At 39.4% G+C, this 16,892-nt stretch overlaps 1 protein-coding gene across 1 annotated transcript in view; it reads left to right on the top strand.

Annotated features, from left to right (window-relative positions):
- Positions 1-16,020, top strand: part of dnm3b (dynamin 3b) — a 46,920-nt gene extending 30,900 nt beyond the window's left edge. Inside the window, exons 15-20 of the mRNA XM_053512872.1 lie at positions 5,446-5,555; positions 7,606-7,717; positions 7,967-8,131; positions 8,774-9,012; positions 9,440-9,613; positions 12,877-16,020. Coding sequence (XP_053368847.1) covers positions 5,446-5,555; positions 7,606-7,717; positions 7,967-8,131; positions 8,774-9,012; positions 9,440-9,613; positions 12,877-12,916 — 840 coding nt within the window. The 3' untranslated portion in view covers positions 12,917-16,020. The remainder of the gene's footprint in view (positions 1-5,445; positions 5,556-7,605; positions 7,718-7,966; positions 8,132-8,773; positions 9,013-9,439; positions 9,614-12,876) is intronic.
- Positions 16,021-16,892: the final 872 nt, after the last annotated feature.

The raw sequence follows: 16,892 nt of genomic DNA, 5'->3' as shown, positions 1-16,892 counted from the left end.
TACACTTGAGTTGAGGCTTACGACAAAAAATATCTTATGTTACAGTTATTGGTTTGTACTGATCCAGAGAGGAAAAAAATATATAAATAAAAAAAAAAAAAAAAAAAAATATATATATATATATATATATATATACACTATAATATATATATATTTTTCCTCTAATTGCCTTAAAAGCATATTTTATATATATATAAAATTATATAAATTATATATATATATATATATATATATATATATATATATATATAAATCTTGTTTTTTTATTTAGATACATTTTAGATTTAGACTTTTTTTTTAATAAATGAGGAAATCTGACTAGGTGATGTGAGTGCTATTACAAGTGCATGGAAATACAGTATTATTCATAACTGTGGTTTAAGGCTCCATCGGCCGCTCTTTGGTAGCAATAAAAATTTTCCTGTGTTTGCGTTGGCTCAAAAATCGGCGAAGCCCGCTGACATTTGTGAAACCGCAGCATTCCGAGGCGTTTTTGAACCGAAGAGTAAAGACGAAGGGTGTTTCATGCCTTGTGTGCTTTGGGACTTTTATGGATTATTAAGCGTATTTAAAAAAAGTGTGTAAGATTTGGTTTTCAATCCATGCACCGGTTAAGAAATCGATAACGTATTAGTTAAACGAATTTCCGCTCAATGAAGATTGCTAAGTGTAAGTGAATACACTATAATATTAAAAAAAAAAAAAGAAATAAAAAGGTATGAAAAACATAATTACAAAAGATTGACGTACAGTTTGGACACAGTGAAGAGCCCGAGCGAAGGCAGGACCGCTGGATTTAGCGACGTGCATCCTCGCCCAGTCTAACCAATGTGCAGACTACTGTACACTCAGATATCCATGAACAGGTAGTCTGAACACTGGGTAGACGGAGGAGAGCAATAAAGCGCTGCCCTTTCAGGTAGGAGAGATACGTCTCCTTCGTCCTCACTCCTCACTCCTCCTCCTTCGCTTGCTAGGGAGCTTGAAAAATCCCGTTAGTAGTCCGTTATTACTTTTCAGACGGAGCTGCTTTGAGGCTTGTTTTTTTGTTCTGCAGCAGTTATACGCTTGTATGTGTCTTCGTCCTGGTCCTAACTTCCCAACGTCCCATGTTGCGAGAGCCGTATCCAGCTTTGACGTGGCACATTCGTTTCAGACGACCGCCGGGAATTTGGGCGTGCTTTCGTGGAAGAGATATTAGCGGGAAAGAAAAAGGCAGAGAGCAGAAGAGGAGAGGGAGGGACCCTCGGCTCCATATATGGAACGGACATTTCGGGGTCCTCCTTGGTGCTGGATGTTCGAGTCGGTGGTACAGTATGAGTAAGCCCGAGAGGTTCAATCCCTAATCATTATCGTCTCTGAGGTCTGGATACCTTCAGCCTGAGTTTAAAGAAGTTTCAAGCGGCTTCTCTCAAGTTCCTCTTCCAAACCTCAGCGCTCGTCCTCCGTCTGCACTCTTTCTCCCAGTCGTTCTCGTTCCTTCTGCTGTTAAGTACTACCAGATGTTTAGACTTAATGCCAGGCTGTCATTTAATCTCTCTCGCTCTCGCTCTCCTCGTTCTCCTCAAGGAAAAAAAAAAAAAAAACTCAAGGCAGGATGTGGGGCCCTCTGGAAGGGGGGGGCAGGGGGATGTGAGAAATACATTTCTAAAGTGCTACACCATCATTAATATGTTCATATGGGATGCCAGTTTCTGTGCAGTCCATGGCCTCCCCAACCAACCTCACATTTACCATGCCACATTCTTTAACTCTGGTCTCATAAGCACAGTGAAGTCAGGAGACTTTAACCGAAGCCTTCAAATACATGGAGGGGAAATAATGGTGTTCGTAAACCACAGCATGTTTTAATGGCTTCCACATGCGCTACTTCTCTTGGTCCGTTCCCTGGCTTTCATCTCACTCCCACAGCCAACCCTTTGTCTCCCTGGCTTTCATTCCGTACTTCTCGTACAACTCCATCTTTATTTCTCATTCTCTCCTCCCCTGCCTGAGTGCATACCAAAAGTATTGGCACACCTGATCAGCAAGCTTACAGTACATGTGGTTCTTTTCTGAATTCTTGTCACAAGTGTATAGAATGGCTTTGTTTGCTGGAGCATTACAGTTTCCCATCACTGTTCCAGCATGACAGTGTGCCTGAGCAGAAAGCCAACTTCATGAAGACATGACGTCTTGAGGTTGAATCCATAATCTGGAGCCGTTCTAGAAGAGTGGTGGTTAGTATGGCGGCACATTGGGGTGGCTTAGTGGTTAGCACTGTCGCCTTGAACCTTCAGGGTCTGGGTTTGATTCCCACCTTGGGGTCTGTGTGCATGGAGTTTGCATGTTTTCCACGTGCTTGGTGGGTTTCCTCCAGGCACGCCGGTTTCCACCCACAATCCATAGACATGCAGATTAGGCTAATTGGCGTTCCAGACTTGCCGGTATGTTTGAATGTAGATCAGAGATCCTACCACAACACAAAATGGGAATAAATACAGTGGTAGTCACTGTTGACCTTCACAGTCCCTAGTTGGACTACAGGGGTTTTTTAGATGGATGGATAGTTGGAGGGAAGCAACTACAGGCTGATGTTCCACAGGCTTATGGGCATGACTGCTCAGATGGCTGCATACCATTTGGCTGATTAGTGTATCATTTGTATTTGTACCGTCCTTTATTTTTCCCTCTTTGTGTCCACAAAAATGAGTGTTTTGAACAAATCATGCTCATTTTTACTCATGAATCATTTGCAAGTGTTTGCCTGGAATGAAAAGCACTAAATTTCTGCACAGAAAGACAACAGGCAGATTTAACTGGAAAAAAAAAGAAAGGAAAAAATGTTGTTTTCTTGTAGGAAAAAAAACAACTCTCAGGCCCTAGTTACAAGCATGATTCGCCACGGCTAATCGAGTATGTTTGGATCAGTTATTTCACGGCTCATAAAAGGAGTAAAGATTTATAGCATTTCATATGTGTTTTGATTACAATTTCCTCTCCATTCCGATTTCCTCTCCATTCATATTTTCCAGAAAAACAGGGATTAGATATGTTTTTAACTTCAAAACTCATAGAAGAGATCTTGTCACATGTAAATTACAGTTTAGTGGTTTTTTATCCTTTCCTCATATCTCATTTGTCAGGGTCCAAGTGAGTGATAGCCATGATACAATGCCACCCAGAGCAGGCAGGGTTCAAAGCCTTGATCAAGTGGCCAACAAGGGCAGGTTAACTGTGCTGTGGCTTGATCCCATGTCCTTCTGGGCCTGTATTCACAAAGCTTCTTAAGCCTAAAAGTTGCTCCTAGTGATGAAATTTTTAGAATTATGATTTTAATTTTAGGACTAAATCTTAGTAAAGAAAAAAATTATTCATAAAACATCTTAGCCCTAAAAACAGCTCCTAAGTCGTTTAGAGTAGAAAGGAGGACTTTTAAGAGGCTTAAGCGTTTCTATAGCAGGGGACAAAATGGCGGAAAGAAAAAAAATTCTACAAATGCTGAACATAAAGCTACAGGTAAACACTGCTCTTCTGTCCAAATTGGTTTTCTTGTTCTTCTTCCATCTTTCTTGGATTGTTGGCTACATACTATCCACCAACAGCTCCGCTGTGAAACAGAACACAATCGCTCTGAGCTTACACTGATCAGCCATAACATTAACACTGATTATCAATTATATACCGGAAAACTTGTGACAGGATCATGGGTACCCAAGGCCCGCCCATGCCAGGGGAGAGCAAAGGCCAACCTGTCTGGTCTGATTCCACAGAAAAGCCAATGCAGTACATATATGGAAAAAAAAAAGTTAACATAGGCTATGACAAAAAAGTGCACCATGCACGGGGCCCATTGTTCATCCATAGGCCACCAACCCACCCTTTATACACCAAAGATCTCATTCTGATGAGGTATCAATGGAATGTGCCGGACAAACAAGTTTGATTTGTTTTTTATAGCTATAGAATAATGACTAATAACTAAGCATTAAAAGGGAAATGGCATCACTGTTTGGTTCCATTAGTTCCATTTTTTTAATCATCTGTACTTATACATACCCATGTGTATGGAAGAAATACTGATTGTGTGGCATTAATTGCATTTCAGTGTGGTATAAGTGTAAAATGAAGCATTGTGTGGCAAAGTCAGTGGTTCACTCTTGTTTTCATCCTGGAGACATCATGAAATGTAATAGCAGTGTAATGAAGGTGTTGCTATTTGACATCCCAGGACATAATGGAAAGTAATTCTATCTCTCTGTTGTAAAACTTTCCTGTGCGATTCTGGCATGGAATCTTTTCCATATGAGAGACATTGTCCAGCGCAATCATGTCTTCGTATTTTCATTCCAGTCAGAAAAACACCTGGGAGTCATTTTAAAACCAAGAACAATTGATTAAATGAGTAAAATCAAGTGTGCCTTCAGTTAAAAGCCTGAAATGGAAACCTGCAGCTAGTCGACTCTGTTGATAAAACCAGATATGCCTGTTCGAAACTTTTCATATAGATCAGGAACTCCCAGGTCTATCTACTCCATCCATCCATCCATCCGGTCCCTTTCCAAGAAAAAAAAAAATTTTACCAAAAGATTCTACAAAACCACATATTCCTTTTATACAGTTTTTCATTTTCTAGTTTAGTCATAAAAGTTGTCATGTTAAAAGCGGAACGGTGGTGTAGTGTTTAGCACTGTCCCCTTGCACCACCAGGGTCCTGGTTCAATTCCCGGCCAGGTTCGATTCCCATGTCTGTGTGCATGGAGTTTGCATCTTCTCCCCGTGCTTAATGGATTTCCTCCGGGTACCCCGGTCTCCTCCAACAGTCCAAAGACGTGTGTAAGTGTGTGAATGTGTGTGTGCCCTGCAATGGATTGGAACCCTGTCCAGGGTCTCCTGAGATCCCTCCACGACCTTAAATACAAAATAAAGAGGTTTTGACGATGAATGAGTGAGTGATTATTGTTAAAAACTTATAATACTAATTATATGGATAGTTAATAACAAATTAGTTAATCTTCACCTTTCGCTTCACAAGAGCTTTACTTAAATAACTTAAAACTGACTTATGACTTCACAAGCCTTGATCTTGTGAACAAATATAAAGAAAGTGAAAAAAAAAAACAATTGTGGGAAGAATAAAAGTTAAACCAAAGCTTACCCATGTTGTATTCTTACTCTTACATAGCTGTCTCATCCGGTTTTGCATCATTTAAACACGATTTTGACATAACGCCTCAAAGACAGCTGAGCAGAACTGTCATGAGCAGAACTCTCGCCATGTCACAATTCTTCATGGGACATTGTGCAATATTTCAGGTTCTGAGACTCAGGGGAAAATGTGTAAAATCCATCATGTTGTCTGGGAGCTGTCAGTTTTATCATGTAGCCCAGGTATAATCAGGATATTTTTAAACCCTGTCACTGTCGTCCTTGCTGAGCCTTTTGGTTTTCTTTTTTATTCTGCAGGAGAAAGAGAAGAAGTACATGCTGCCCCTGGACAACCTGAAGGTCAGGGACGTGGAAAAAGGCTTCATGTCCAGCAAACACATGTTCGCCATCTTCAATACAGAGCAACGGTAAAAAAAAATAAAGAAAGAAAAAAAAAATCTGGGATCTAATAACCTTTAGAATAGGGTGATATGGGTCATATACTGGTCTTTTTTATGTTTTATTTATTTTTCATAACTAAAAAGGGGTTACTTACTGTACATTTTTGTATATATCTGAGCAGGTGAGGGTTAAGGTCCTTGCTTAAGGGCCCAACAGGTGCAACTTGTTGGTCATGGGATGTGAACCTGGGACCTTCTGAATTGTAGTCCAATGCCTTAACCACTGAGCTACACCTGACCCATTGAAATATAAATATAGTTGAAATATAAATAACAATTTGTAAAGGACTTTGTAAACTGAAGGATCACTATTTTCTGGGAGTTTGTTAGCAAAACTCGTAATATATAAATGATTATTTTGATGTTCACATTTTGATTTTTCTTTTTACTATATATGTTTTTTTTTTTTTTACTATACAAACATACAGTATACAGGACTGTGCAAAAGTCTTGAGCCAGGCCTCATTTCCTTAAAAAAATTATTTACATCATCTTAATTTAATTAAAGAAATATGAACAAATGTTTTAGGCGGCACAGTGGCTTAGCGATTAGCACTGTCACCTTGCACCTCCATGGTCCATGTTCGATTCCTTCCTCGGGTCTATGTGCATGGAGTGTGCATGTTCTCCCCGTGCTTGGTGGGTTTCCTACGGGTTTTCCGGTTTCCTCCCACATTCCAAAGACATGCAGATTAGGCTAACTGGCATTTTCAAATTCCTTGTATTGTGTTAATGAGCGTGTGAGTATGTGAGTGTTATTGGCACTCATTTCAGGGTGTACCCCACCTCGTGCCCTAAGTCTCCTGAGATTGGCTCCAGGCTCACCGCAACCCTGAATACAGGATAAAGTTATATAGACAAGGAGTGAGTGAGTAAAACAGGCTAAAAACAGGGTTTCCGCGGAGTCTTGAAAAGTCTTAAAAAGTCTAAAATTTTAAAAACAAATTTTTAGGCCTTAAAAAGTCTTAAATTCGCTGTTCTAGGTCTTAAATATTTTTTCACAGGTCTTATTTTTCCGATGTCCATGTAAAGCTCATTTTAATTCTGTTTCTGTTTTTGTTGTTGCTTGGTTGATTCCATGGTGTTGTAGTTTTTTGTTTCACTAGTCCAAATATAATTCGCTGTATTACGACTACAAATGAGACCAACATGCAACAGCCAATCAGCTTTCTTGTATTGGCGTGAGTCTCTCTCGGATTGTATGTTACCACAGACGTAAAACCGAGTTTATGTTTTAACTATGGGGAATGGCAGGTTTAGCGATACTTGGCTTGAAAAAAACTGATATAAGGATTGGTTAAGGCCGGTTACTAACAATGCATTTGAAGCATACTGTTTATTATGCGAGAAAACAATTAACCTGGGAACGTTAGGTGTACGAGCCCTAGTGTCTCATGCAAAAAGTGAGAAACATCTGACTGCTGTGAAGGGTCTTAAGCAAACGACAGCCATCAGCCAATTCTGCCAAGTATCTGGTGGCTCCACGCTGCCTAACATTAGACAAGGCCCACACTGCAGCTCCGCGGCCTCCGTGTCGCTTTTGGATCAGAGCCAACGATAAGAGCAGAAGTGCCCTGGGTCCCCCACGTCGTGACTAGACACGAGTCCTATAGTGCGAATGAGGAAATCGGTGAATTGTTTCAGACAATGTTTCCGGACTCCGACATCGCTAAATCATTTAGGTGCGGGAAAGATAAATGTATGTGATTCTGCATTTTCTTTTGTTTTTTTGATGCTGTAATATAGGTCTTAAATTTTATTTATATTGTCCCTAAAAAAGTCTTAAAAAGTCTTAAATTTGACATCATGAAACCTGCAGAAACCCTGTGAAAAGTGCATGAAGATGCATATTTAATAATCGATTGTTTATAGTATGTAACAATCTCAGCATCAACCTCATTTACCCTATATATATCAAGGCTTTCACACTGTACTGTATGACTTTTTTGCATAGTCTTTGAGTTTTGCCTCACTTTAGAGCTTATTGTTGACTATCTTGACTAATCTATTTTCTCAGAAATGTTTTCAAGGACAATCGCTTCCTAGAGCTGGCATGCAACACGCAGGAAGAGGTGGACAGCTGGAGAGCATCCCTGCTCCGTGCTGGTGTTTACCCAGAAAAATCTTCGGTCAGTGCCCACTAGTGATGTGCACATTTAGGAGTAGAGCAGTATGATTGATGCAGCTCTTTAGTCTTTCATAGTTAATGAGATAATGCATTGATGTAACCGATAAGACACAATGTACTACAGCACCTGCTTTCACTTAGTTCCTCTCTTCTTAATGAGCACATTTGGAAATGGTTTTGTGCAGGGTTATAAATTCCTGAGGACGAATGTTGGCAATCTTTCTTTTTTTTCCCTTCTTCTTCACTTTAGGTGGAAAGTGAGAGCTCTGGTACGGCTGAGAACTTCTCCATGGATCCTCAGCTGGAGAGAAAAGTGGAGACCATCCGTAACCTGGTGGACTCTTATATGGCCATCGTCAACAAGTGCATCCGGGATCTCATGCCCAAGACCATTATGCATCTCATGATCAATAATGTAAGGACCTTCTGTACAGTCTGTGATTCAGTAATAGGGAAGTCTGTGTTGTGTTTCAAATTGATCGTCTGCATTATACAGTATATATTAAGGAACAGAGATGGCTTTGAAGTGCTTTGAAGTCTGTATTAATAAATAATTACGGATACCGGTTCACTAGGTCATGGACTAAGAATACCATCAGTCTCTACCCTTCTAAACGTCTGAACTAAACCTCTTTTCGTGTAAAAAGGGAACACAACCTACTTTTAAAGCTCCATCATGTATGGATGTCAGTCTGGAAATAGGGACATTGAGAAGATCACTGTGATGAAATAAGGCAAGGACGTTTAGAGATTTGAAGGCAGGAAGTAGATAGTGTATATATTGTACAAAGTAAGAGATGGGTAACAGCAGAAGATAAGCTGTTATTATTCATGATTAAGTAACAATACTACCAGAACCTGGATGACCCACATATCATTAGAGAGGGCATTTCAGACCTCAAGACTATCAAGCACTTTAGGTATCAATAAGATCTGTTCAAGCCTATACTGTGTATAGCAGCAATGGAAAATGTTTTGACCTATTATGAAAAAATGGACCTAGAATAATTCTAGTTGTTTTATTGAAGTATAACTGTAAGTGATGAATCTTGGGCAGGTGAAGGAGTTCATCAATGCAGAGCTCCTGGCTCAGCTGTACTCGGCTGGGGACCAGAACACACTGATGGACGAGTCTCAGGAGCAGGTGCAGCGCAGGGACGAGGTGTTGAGGACCCACCACGCACTGAAAGAGGCGCTAGCCATCATTGGGGACATCTCCACCACTACCATCACCACCCCTCTGCCTCCTCCTGTGGACAGCTCCTGGCTTCAGGCTGGTGCTGGCGGCTCCCGCAGGTGACCCCGCTGCTCCATCAGTCTTCTCCAGATAGACCATAGGTTTTGTCATTTAGTTTTCATGGAATTAACCTTAAAACAAGCTGATCTGATATTTCGTTTACTTGATGGACACTTATTGCTTCCTGCCCTTAGGAGGGTGGTTTAGATTGGAAGATAAGGTAAGGTTAAGTAACAAACCATATTCCTTAAAGAACGCAACATTTCATGTCATCCAATAGTGAAAGCTGCCTTTAGCCAAAATATGCCTCCTATAAGTCCTATTTAAGGTGGAAACCCTAACTGTGAAATGCTTTACTCAGTTTAGAGTTTGTTATTCAGATCACTTAATGTCTGCTTTATCTATAACTTCTTCTGCAGTTCTATTATCTGCTGTCCACACTTGTTTCTCGTCTTACTCTCACCGATGGCCATTTTGCCCCCTCAGGTCTCCCCCTCCAAGCCCCACTGCCCCTCGCAGAATGTCCGCAGGTCAGAGGCCAGCCGGCCGGGGCGCTCCTCCTCCTCCAACACGCCCAGGGCCTCTTGGGCCCTTTAACAACAGCGGTGATAGTCCACAGGTGCCGAACCGCCCGAACCGCGCTCCTCCCAGCATTCCCAGGTGAGATCTTACCTGAGTCACAGGCGTGGTGGCAAGCCCTTTTACTATAAGCTGACCAATTGTTTCACCAATTTTTTCTTCCATATGTAATCAATCATCTTACCCAGATCAAGGTTTGATTCATCTCACTTATACAATGCTTTAAGCTGTAATTCATTTGTGGAACAAGAAGATATGCTGTTAAGCAGTTGTTTGTCAAAATTCAGAGACGAACTGAGATGCAGTAAGTATTGAAGATGAAGCAGAATGAAGTAATGGGGCGACTGAGTTTACAGACGAAAGCTGAGAGATGTTTTTGAGGAAAATAAGTTAAAGTTCTCATGTCTCATAAAGCAATAAAATGACAACTGTAGTGATGCATGGCTTTTAAAAGATGGCAGATTCAAAAGATTTAAAAGATTTAGCAGCATGTTTGAGAGGCGGCTGGCAATTGTCTTACGGCCAAAATGTCACAAGCAGGCCCTCTTGTGGCACTTTTGAGAAATACATTTTAGTAATTAGGAGTTTTTCCTCCTAAATGTTATGCTCATATTTATCTACCCAGATAGCACACACGTGTTGCGAAGATGTCTATGCGACGTCATCTTTTTAATCTGATCAGATGTCTGGCAGAGGGCGTTTGCTCATCTGGCAGATGTTGCAGGGACGTCTGTGGCCGATGTTAGAACGACCTTTAGCCTACGTATTTAAGACGTAAATGAATTAAAACGTCCCTGATCCGCTCTTTAGACGATGTTAATCAGATGCTCATACATCTGCCAAAGGTCTGATTCATGTCGGATAGACGTCGTTTTATTAAAACAACCCCCTCCCATTATTTTAATTAAATACCCTCGGCACATCTATAATGCTCCCTAATGCATGTTTCATCTAATAATAAAACACAGATTTGTTTATTTTACATTTTTTGGTTATTTAACAAGCAAAAATTTTATTAATTTATACAAAAGCGAGAAAACGAGATAAACTATATACAGACAAAACAATACACTTTATATTTATAACATATATACATGCATAACAAATAACAAAAAAATTACATCCCCACTGGGGCCAAGAGAGGGAAATCTTTGATGAATTTTTCAGCATCTGATTCTGTCGGAGACTGAAGGATTGGATTCCTCATAGCTGAAGCATGACCGTTAGAGACGGTTGGTCAGGAAACTCTTGAAGTCAGATGCAGACAGGATACTTTTCAATCACAAACTCCTGTGAAAAAATAGAGATAGATTCAATTAAAATAAATGATACTTAATTTATCAAATGAACAATATTTATACTTTGTTTCTCTCGCTTCACAACTCATGAGAACAGACCGAAACCAGAACCGAACCGCAGATTAAGCACGCGCATATAACCGTCGGTATTTTAAGTGTGATTAAAATGACAAGAAATAGCTTAAACCAAAATAACGTGACTAAACATCGCTAAACAGCAGGTGACATTTATGTTCAGTATTTTCTTTCTATTTAGAAAGACGGGAATTAATTCCTGCTCACCCTTTTAACACGCCCGCCAAACGTTTGTCTTCTCAAAAAAACTCTTCTTCTTCTTCTTCTTTGGAGTTTAACGGCGGCTTGCATCCGTGAGTGTTGCACTACCGCCACCTTCTGGTTGATTCTTCTTTGGTGTTTCTCCACTCTATTTCCAGATTATATATATATATATTTCCCATCCACATACCAGCAAATTTCGGATGATAAAGATACGTCGTATAGACGTAAGGACGATGTAACATTTAAGAGCAGGACGATGTAACATTTAAGAGCTCAAACTGGCAAACCTACAGACGATCAAAATACGACTATAAAAAAACGAACGCTATGTTTACCAGATGATACGCTCTTTAGCAGACGTCTCCGCGACCTACCTGTGCTATCTGGGTAAGGTTCATATTTTTATATTAAATTGATTCGCTTGTCTTATTATTATTATTATTATTATTAATCGTAGTAGTAGTAGTACCAGTCTGCCCCCTAGTGGTGAATGTGCACTATGCCTGTGTATCTGCGCATGTTTATTTAGCTCAGATTTTTTTTATATTTGCTCTGGCAGTCTCTCAGAATCCTAAACAAGCCACTTAATTTAGATAACAGTTTTAATTCATCCCCAATCTTTATTTTTTAGGAAAAAATTAACTTTATCTGTAATTTTTTTCAGGCTAAGCTCTTAGCTCATAGCCTGGCTCTCATCAATATCCTAATATCGAAGGCTAAAAATCATGTAACTAGCAAATTAAATGACCAAAGAAATAAACATTTTCTTTTGTGTTAATATTATAATGGCTTTAAATTCAGTACTTTAGTCATGAAGGCTACATTTAAGCAGGTTTTGCTCCTCCACTGCTATTATCTTTTTTATTCTGTGCTTGACTTGTCTTCTCTGTGTTCACCGGTGGTTGGCATCCACTATGTTGCATTAGCGCCACCTTCTGGTCTTGATTTCCCTAATATTCCTTTTAGTTTAAATCCTCTTTTCTAGTTCCATTGCCTTTAAAAAAACATTAAATACTTTCTTCCTATTCCTCTTTCTCCATCTTCTAGTACTTTTTCTAGTACACAGTGTACTCAATAATTCCCATTGCTCCTCCAATCAAAGTCCCAGCAGTCTCATTATCTGTCCAACTTTGCCTTGTCTTGGTGTTTACCAGTGGTCAACTGAAAGTTCCCATTTCGTCTCATTATCTGTCCAACTTTGCCTTGTCTTGGTGTTTACCAGTGGTCAACTGAAAGGTCCCACTTCGTCTCATTATCTGTCCAACTTTGCCTTGTCTTGGGATTCCACCATATGCGATAATAGGCCCACTTTAATAATGTGACATTGTGTAAGAAGAGCTCCTCCCCCGACTCCTTGTTTGAGCATTAACTACATTTTTACCTAATTAACTACTTTAGGGGTAAGGGACCAAATCTGAAAATGTTTTTTTTTATCTGTAAAATTATAATAATAAAAAAAAAACACCAACGATTAAGTTAGAGTCTTCCTGTAATGGTATAAAAATACAGTTTGGTGTTTCAGGTTGCACTGACTTAAGGCATCATATCTGTTCTGTTTTTAAACTGTTTCCTGTGGTGTTTTACTTACTTGCTTACTAACGTACTACACGTGTGAACTGAAATTAATCTCACTGTAAATAATTTTCTGCTTAAGCTGATTATTTTCCAGCCTACACTTACTAATTCTTCCTATTTCTCTCTCTTTCTCTCTCCCCCATCTCACACTTTCTCACCATTTCCCTCATTTAATCCTTGTTAACCTTTCAGCCGTCGACCCCCACCTTCCCCTACCAGACAGGTCCCGTAAGCTACGGATCTATCAGGATCCTCTCCTCCTGGACCAAGCACTCACACACTGCTCGGCTCTCAGAAACTGCATGTCCCAGGCTTTCTCGTCACTGCTCCCAGATCATTCCTACACTCTGCCTTGTGTGTGCACATTCCCCTGCAGTGCTAGTGTCCATGTTAGCCACGCTTGTCTCGTGAAGTGTCTCTGTGCCTGCGATCTGAAATGGCCAAGCAGGACTCACAACGAGTCCTACGCACAAACCCTCTGATACACACTTGCTTTTTAGTGTCGCCTCTCTAGTCTGTAAAATCCATGGTGATCATGCTGTGCTTATACTGATCTCCGATCAGTGCAGCGAGGCTCCTCATTGTGCATGTTTTGTTTTTAAGAGTATATTTTTATGCGTGTGTGCGTGCTCAGGTGTGTGCAGGTCTTGCTACCTTGCTATGTTAATAATATTTTTAGTGAAAGTCTGTGTGTGCGTGATTACATCACAGTGTCCCCTGAATGAGAGGTCAGTGAGTAAAATAGTGTGTGTGTGTGTGTGTGTGTGTGTGTGTGTGTGTGTGTGTGAGAGAATGAGAGAGTTGGAGTTAAGACCACTCAGGTGAATATATAGTTTAAAACCTTGCTTGCTGTAATTATAAACTTTACTATGCAGCTTTCTATTGCTCAGTAAGGATCTCAGAGGAACACAATTGCATGACAAGTTAAAGGAAAAACCTAAACAAGTAAGGGAAAATTGTAAAAAAAATAAAATAAAATTAATAATAATAATTTTTAAAAAAATCACACCAGACTCAAGAACAGTGACTTGGAGTGAGCGGAGTGATGAGTGCCCATGTTTTCCTTCATTTGCCTTCCATCTGATCTGGTGCAGTTTTTGCAAATAGTGAGATCAACATCCAGACCAAGATTTAGATTATAAGGACAAATATTTAGGTTAAGGCTCTGAGTTTTGATACCAAGAATAGGTGGTATAGAACTAATGTCCCCTATCAATACAGAACTCCTGACTAATGAGACTAATATGTTCTTCCAGTGTTTGGTGGGTTTCTTCCAGGTACTCTGAATTCCCTCCTACAGATGAAAGGCACATGCTGCATGCTGATTGGTGTTTCCAAATTGCCCATAGACTGTGATTTGCCAAGTATGTGTTTGGGAGTGCTTGCGCCCCCAGTTTCTTGGGACAGGCTCCAGGTCTCCCATGACCCTATAAGATAAGAACTACAGACAACAGGTGGATGGGAACCAGGATTCAGAATCAGAATTCAGAGTAATGAGACCAAGATCAATTACAATACTCCGGGTAAGGAGCGAGATCCAGACCAGTACTGACCAGTAAGATTGAGAGGCAGAGATATGGATAATGATTTGGTGTAGTTAGGCCAGGAGGAAGACTAAGTAAATATACTTGCTTTTAGTCATGGCTGGCTCATGTTCATTTGATGTGTGGATTGGGCACATCCTCAGTAATTAACACAACGTGCCCAGAAGATGCAATATGCTTATAAACAGTGGGGGGGCAGTGTAGTCAGTTGGCACATCATAAATGGTGGAAAATTTCAAGGAGAAGTTGTGCGACCAGGTCCGAAATTACCCCACATATATGATGTTTCTTTACCCCTGTACAAATATGAATATCAAGAGACAATTATGAATATCAAAACAGATAGCGGGAAATAAGTCTTCTTACATATTGACTTGGAAACTGAGCTGCTTGAGCGATGCCATGGTCATTTACTTTAAGCAAAACTGTTGGGTTGAATTCTCCAGGGTGCCCCCTACTGGAATCCTCTGGTAACATTTATTATGCAGGCAAGTATATGAAGATATGTTTAAATATAAGGCATGGTGTAACAGTAAGTATAACTCAGGCTAAATAATTTGCTGTTATCAGGAATTCAGTATCAGAAATTTCAGAATTGTTAGATACTCATCTAGACCAAGATTAAGTGTAATGTGACTTTGACAAACCAAAAATCGAAGCAATCTATTATAAACGAAATCAGGCCAAGACTTTTTGAATCGGATCGAAACCATGAGATCTTAACTCCAGCTCTGGTGCGTACGTGTTATGCGAGTTGATTCATTGTGTGCATGTTATGTCAGTTTAATCAGCGTGTTTGTTCATGTGTTTTTGCTGTCTATGATCGGCACTAGCTCTGATGTTAAAACGACCCTTACCTCATCTAGTTGTTATTCTGTCATATGTATATATTTCATATATATATATGTGTGTGCCTGTGTCTTTAAGACTGTCTGGTCTAAAGACAGGCTGATTAGCAAATCCTGGGACTTACGTAACCTTCCAGCTGAACAGACAAATGTACAAACATCACATCACAAGAGCTTGGTAAAATACACTATCCTCTCTGCTATACAGTAACTGTGCAATGTGGCAATGTGTGTTTATTACTTAAAGTAATAATAGTGATTTTTTTTTTTTTTTTTACATTTTAATAAGACACTGAATAAGAAATCAATTATGAAACAGACTGCCATAATGTCTTCAGGATGGATATCCAGGAAGAGAGTGAATATTATTTATGTTCTGAATGTTTGAATGTTGTCAGTGAAATTTTTAACACCGTGTCAAATAATTCACCTGTTTTTTCCCAGCATCCTATCTGTTCAAAATCTGCATTCGTTCCACAGTGGCAGCCCTAGACTTTCATTACGTAAGATGAAAAAAGGGTTCAAAAAGATCAATTAGATTAGCACCCGTTGCAGTGGGCAGTTGATGTGTTGTTTCTGTGGGTCTCTGTCCATTTAGTGTACTGCCAAGTCAAGCAGGTGATTATGTTTGTACTTGAAATCTGTTTTTGTTCTTATCGTCTTTTACTGTATCTCAGAATTCTGATTCATTCATAATACTATAATGGCGTGAATAAATCTGTATTGCCAAAGCTAGTCATAAAATCAATCAATATACAATATGCAACAGAACATTATAGTGTTACACACATACACCCACATATATACATATATATAAAGAAATAATATCGTTCACTGGAGGAAATCTCCTCCGTTTTGTAAATGTGGTTCTTTTGAGGGATATGTAAACTGTATTGGTGATGATATTCCTTATGTAATTCAATAAAACGTGTTGCAGACAGTTATCATCATTGTGTTTTTTTTATTTTATTGAAACTATGTTTAGATACAAGGAGAACACCAAACCTCATAGCTGTAATGTTTGCAAAAAACACACATTGATAAGAGGATAAGGATTTTGGCAAAAACAGAACAAAAATTCTGAAAAAACAAACATTTTAGCTTCAAGTGACATTTGAATTGCGATATTCCCAGTTCCATTCAGGTTAAGTATGATATTGGGAAAACATCAAATCTTAACAACCAGTTCTATGGTCAGTGTGGTCTCACATTTCTCTTGGTTGACATACAACACAACTACCAATATTCTACTAATAATCAGAATAAGAATACATCATGCAAACACTTCAACTGGAACAGTCTAAATCAGAATGAATTTAGAAAGTCTTTCCGCTGTGGCCACATACAGTAGAGTGGTAGTAGTAGGGCATTGACATTCTCTTGTTCGGCGCCACTGGTCTATCGTACAAATCCGAGGAGTCCTTTATGTGACGTCGGCCGTGTTTTTTTGTGTGAAAATGTTAACCATCGAAGATGATGTTTTTATAGTGGAGCAAGTTTTTAAAAGATAGCGATAAATACATGGATTTGGTTTGTGGAAAATTTCAAACAGCTTTTACGGATACAAGAATGCCACATAGAGATACTGTGTAAAATTTAATAAAGAAATACATGAGTGAGAATAATAATGAGTTCCATTAAATTAATCTTTTAACATAAACTGTATGTGGCCACTGCTGAGGGACTTTTGAATGTACATTATTATATAATCTGGCAGATTAAATGCTTCACACTGGGCAGAGTCTCTTTGTGCCTTCTAGCCTGTAAACGTTAACATCTGGATGTAAACATCTTATCAGAACAGCGACTATAAACG

Source organism: Clarias gariepinus, chromosome 1 (assembly GCF_024256425.1).
Source record: "Clarias gariepinus isolate MV-2021 ecotype Netherlands chromosome 1, CGAR_prim_01v2, whole genome shotgun sequence".
Lineage (NCBI taxonomy): Eukaryota > Metazoa > Chordata > Actinopteri > Siluriformes > Clariidae > Clarias > Clarias gariepinus.
Note: the sequence above shows the minus strand (reverse complement) of the source record. Positions and strands in the feature narration are given on the sequence as shown.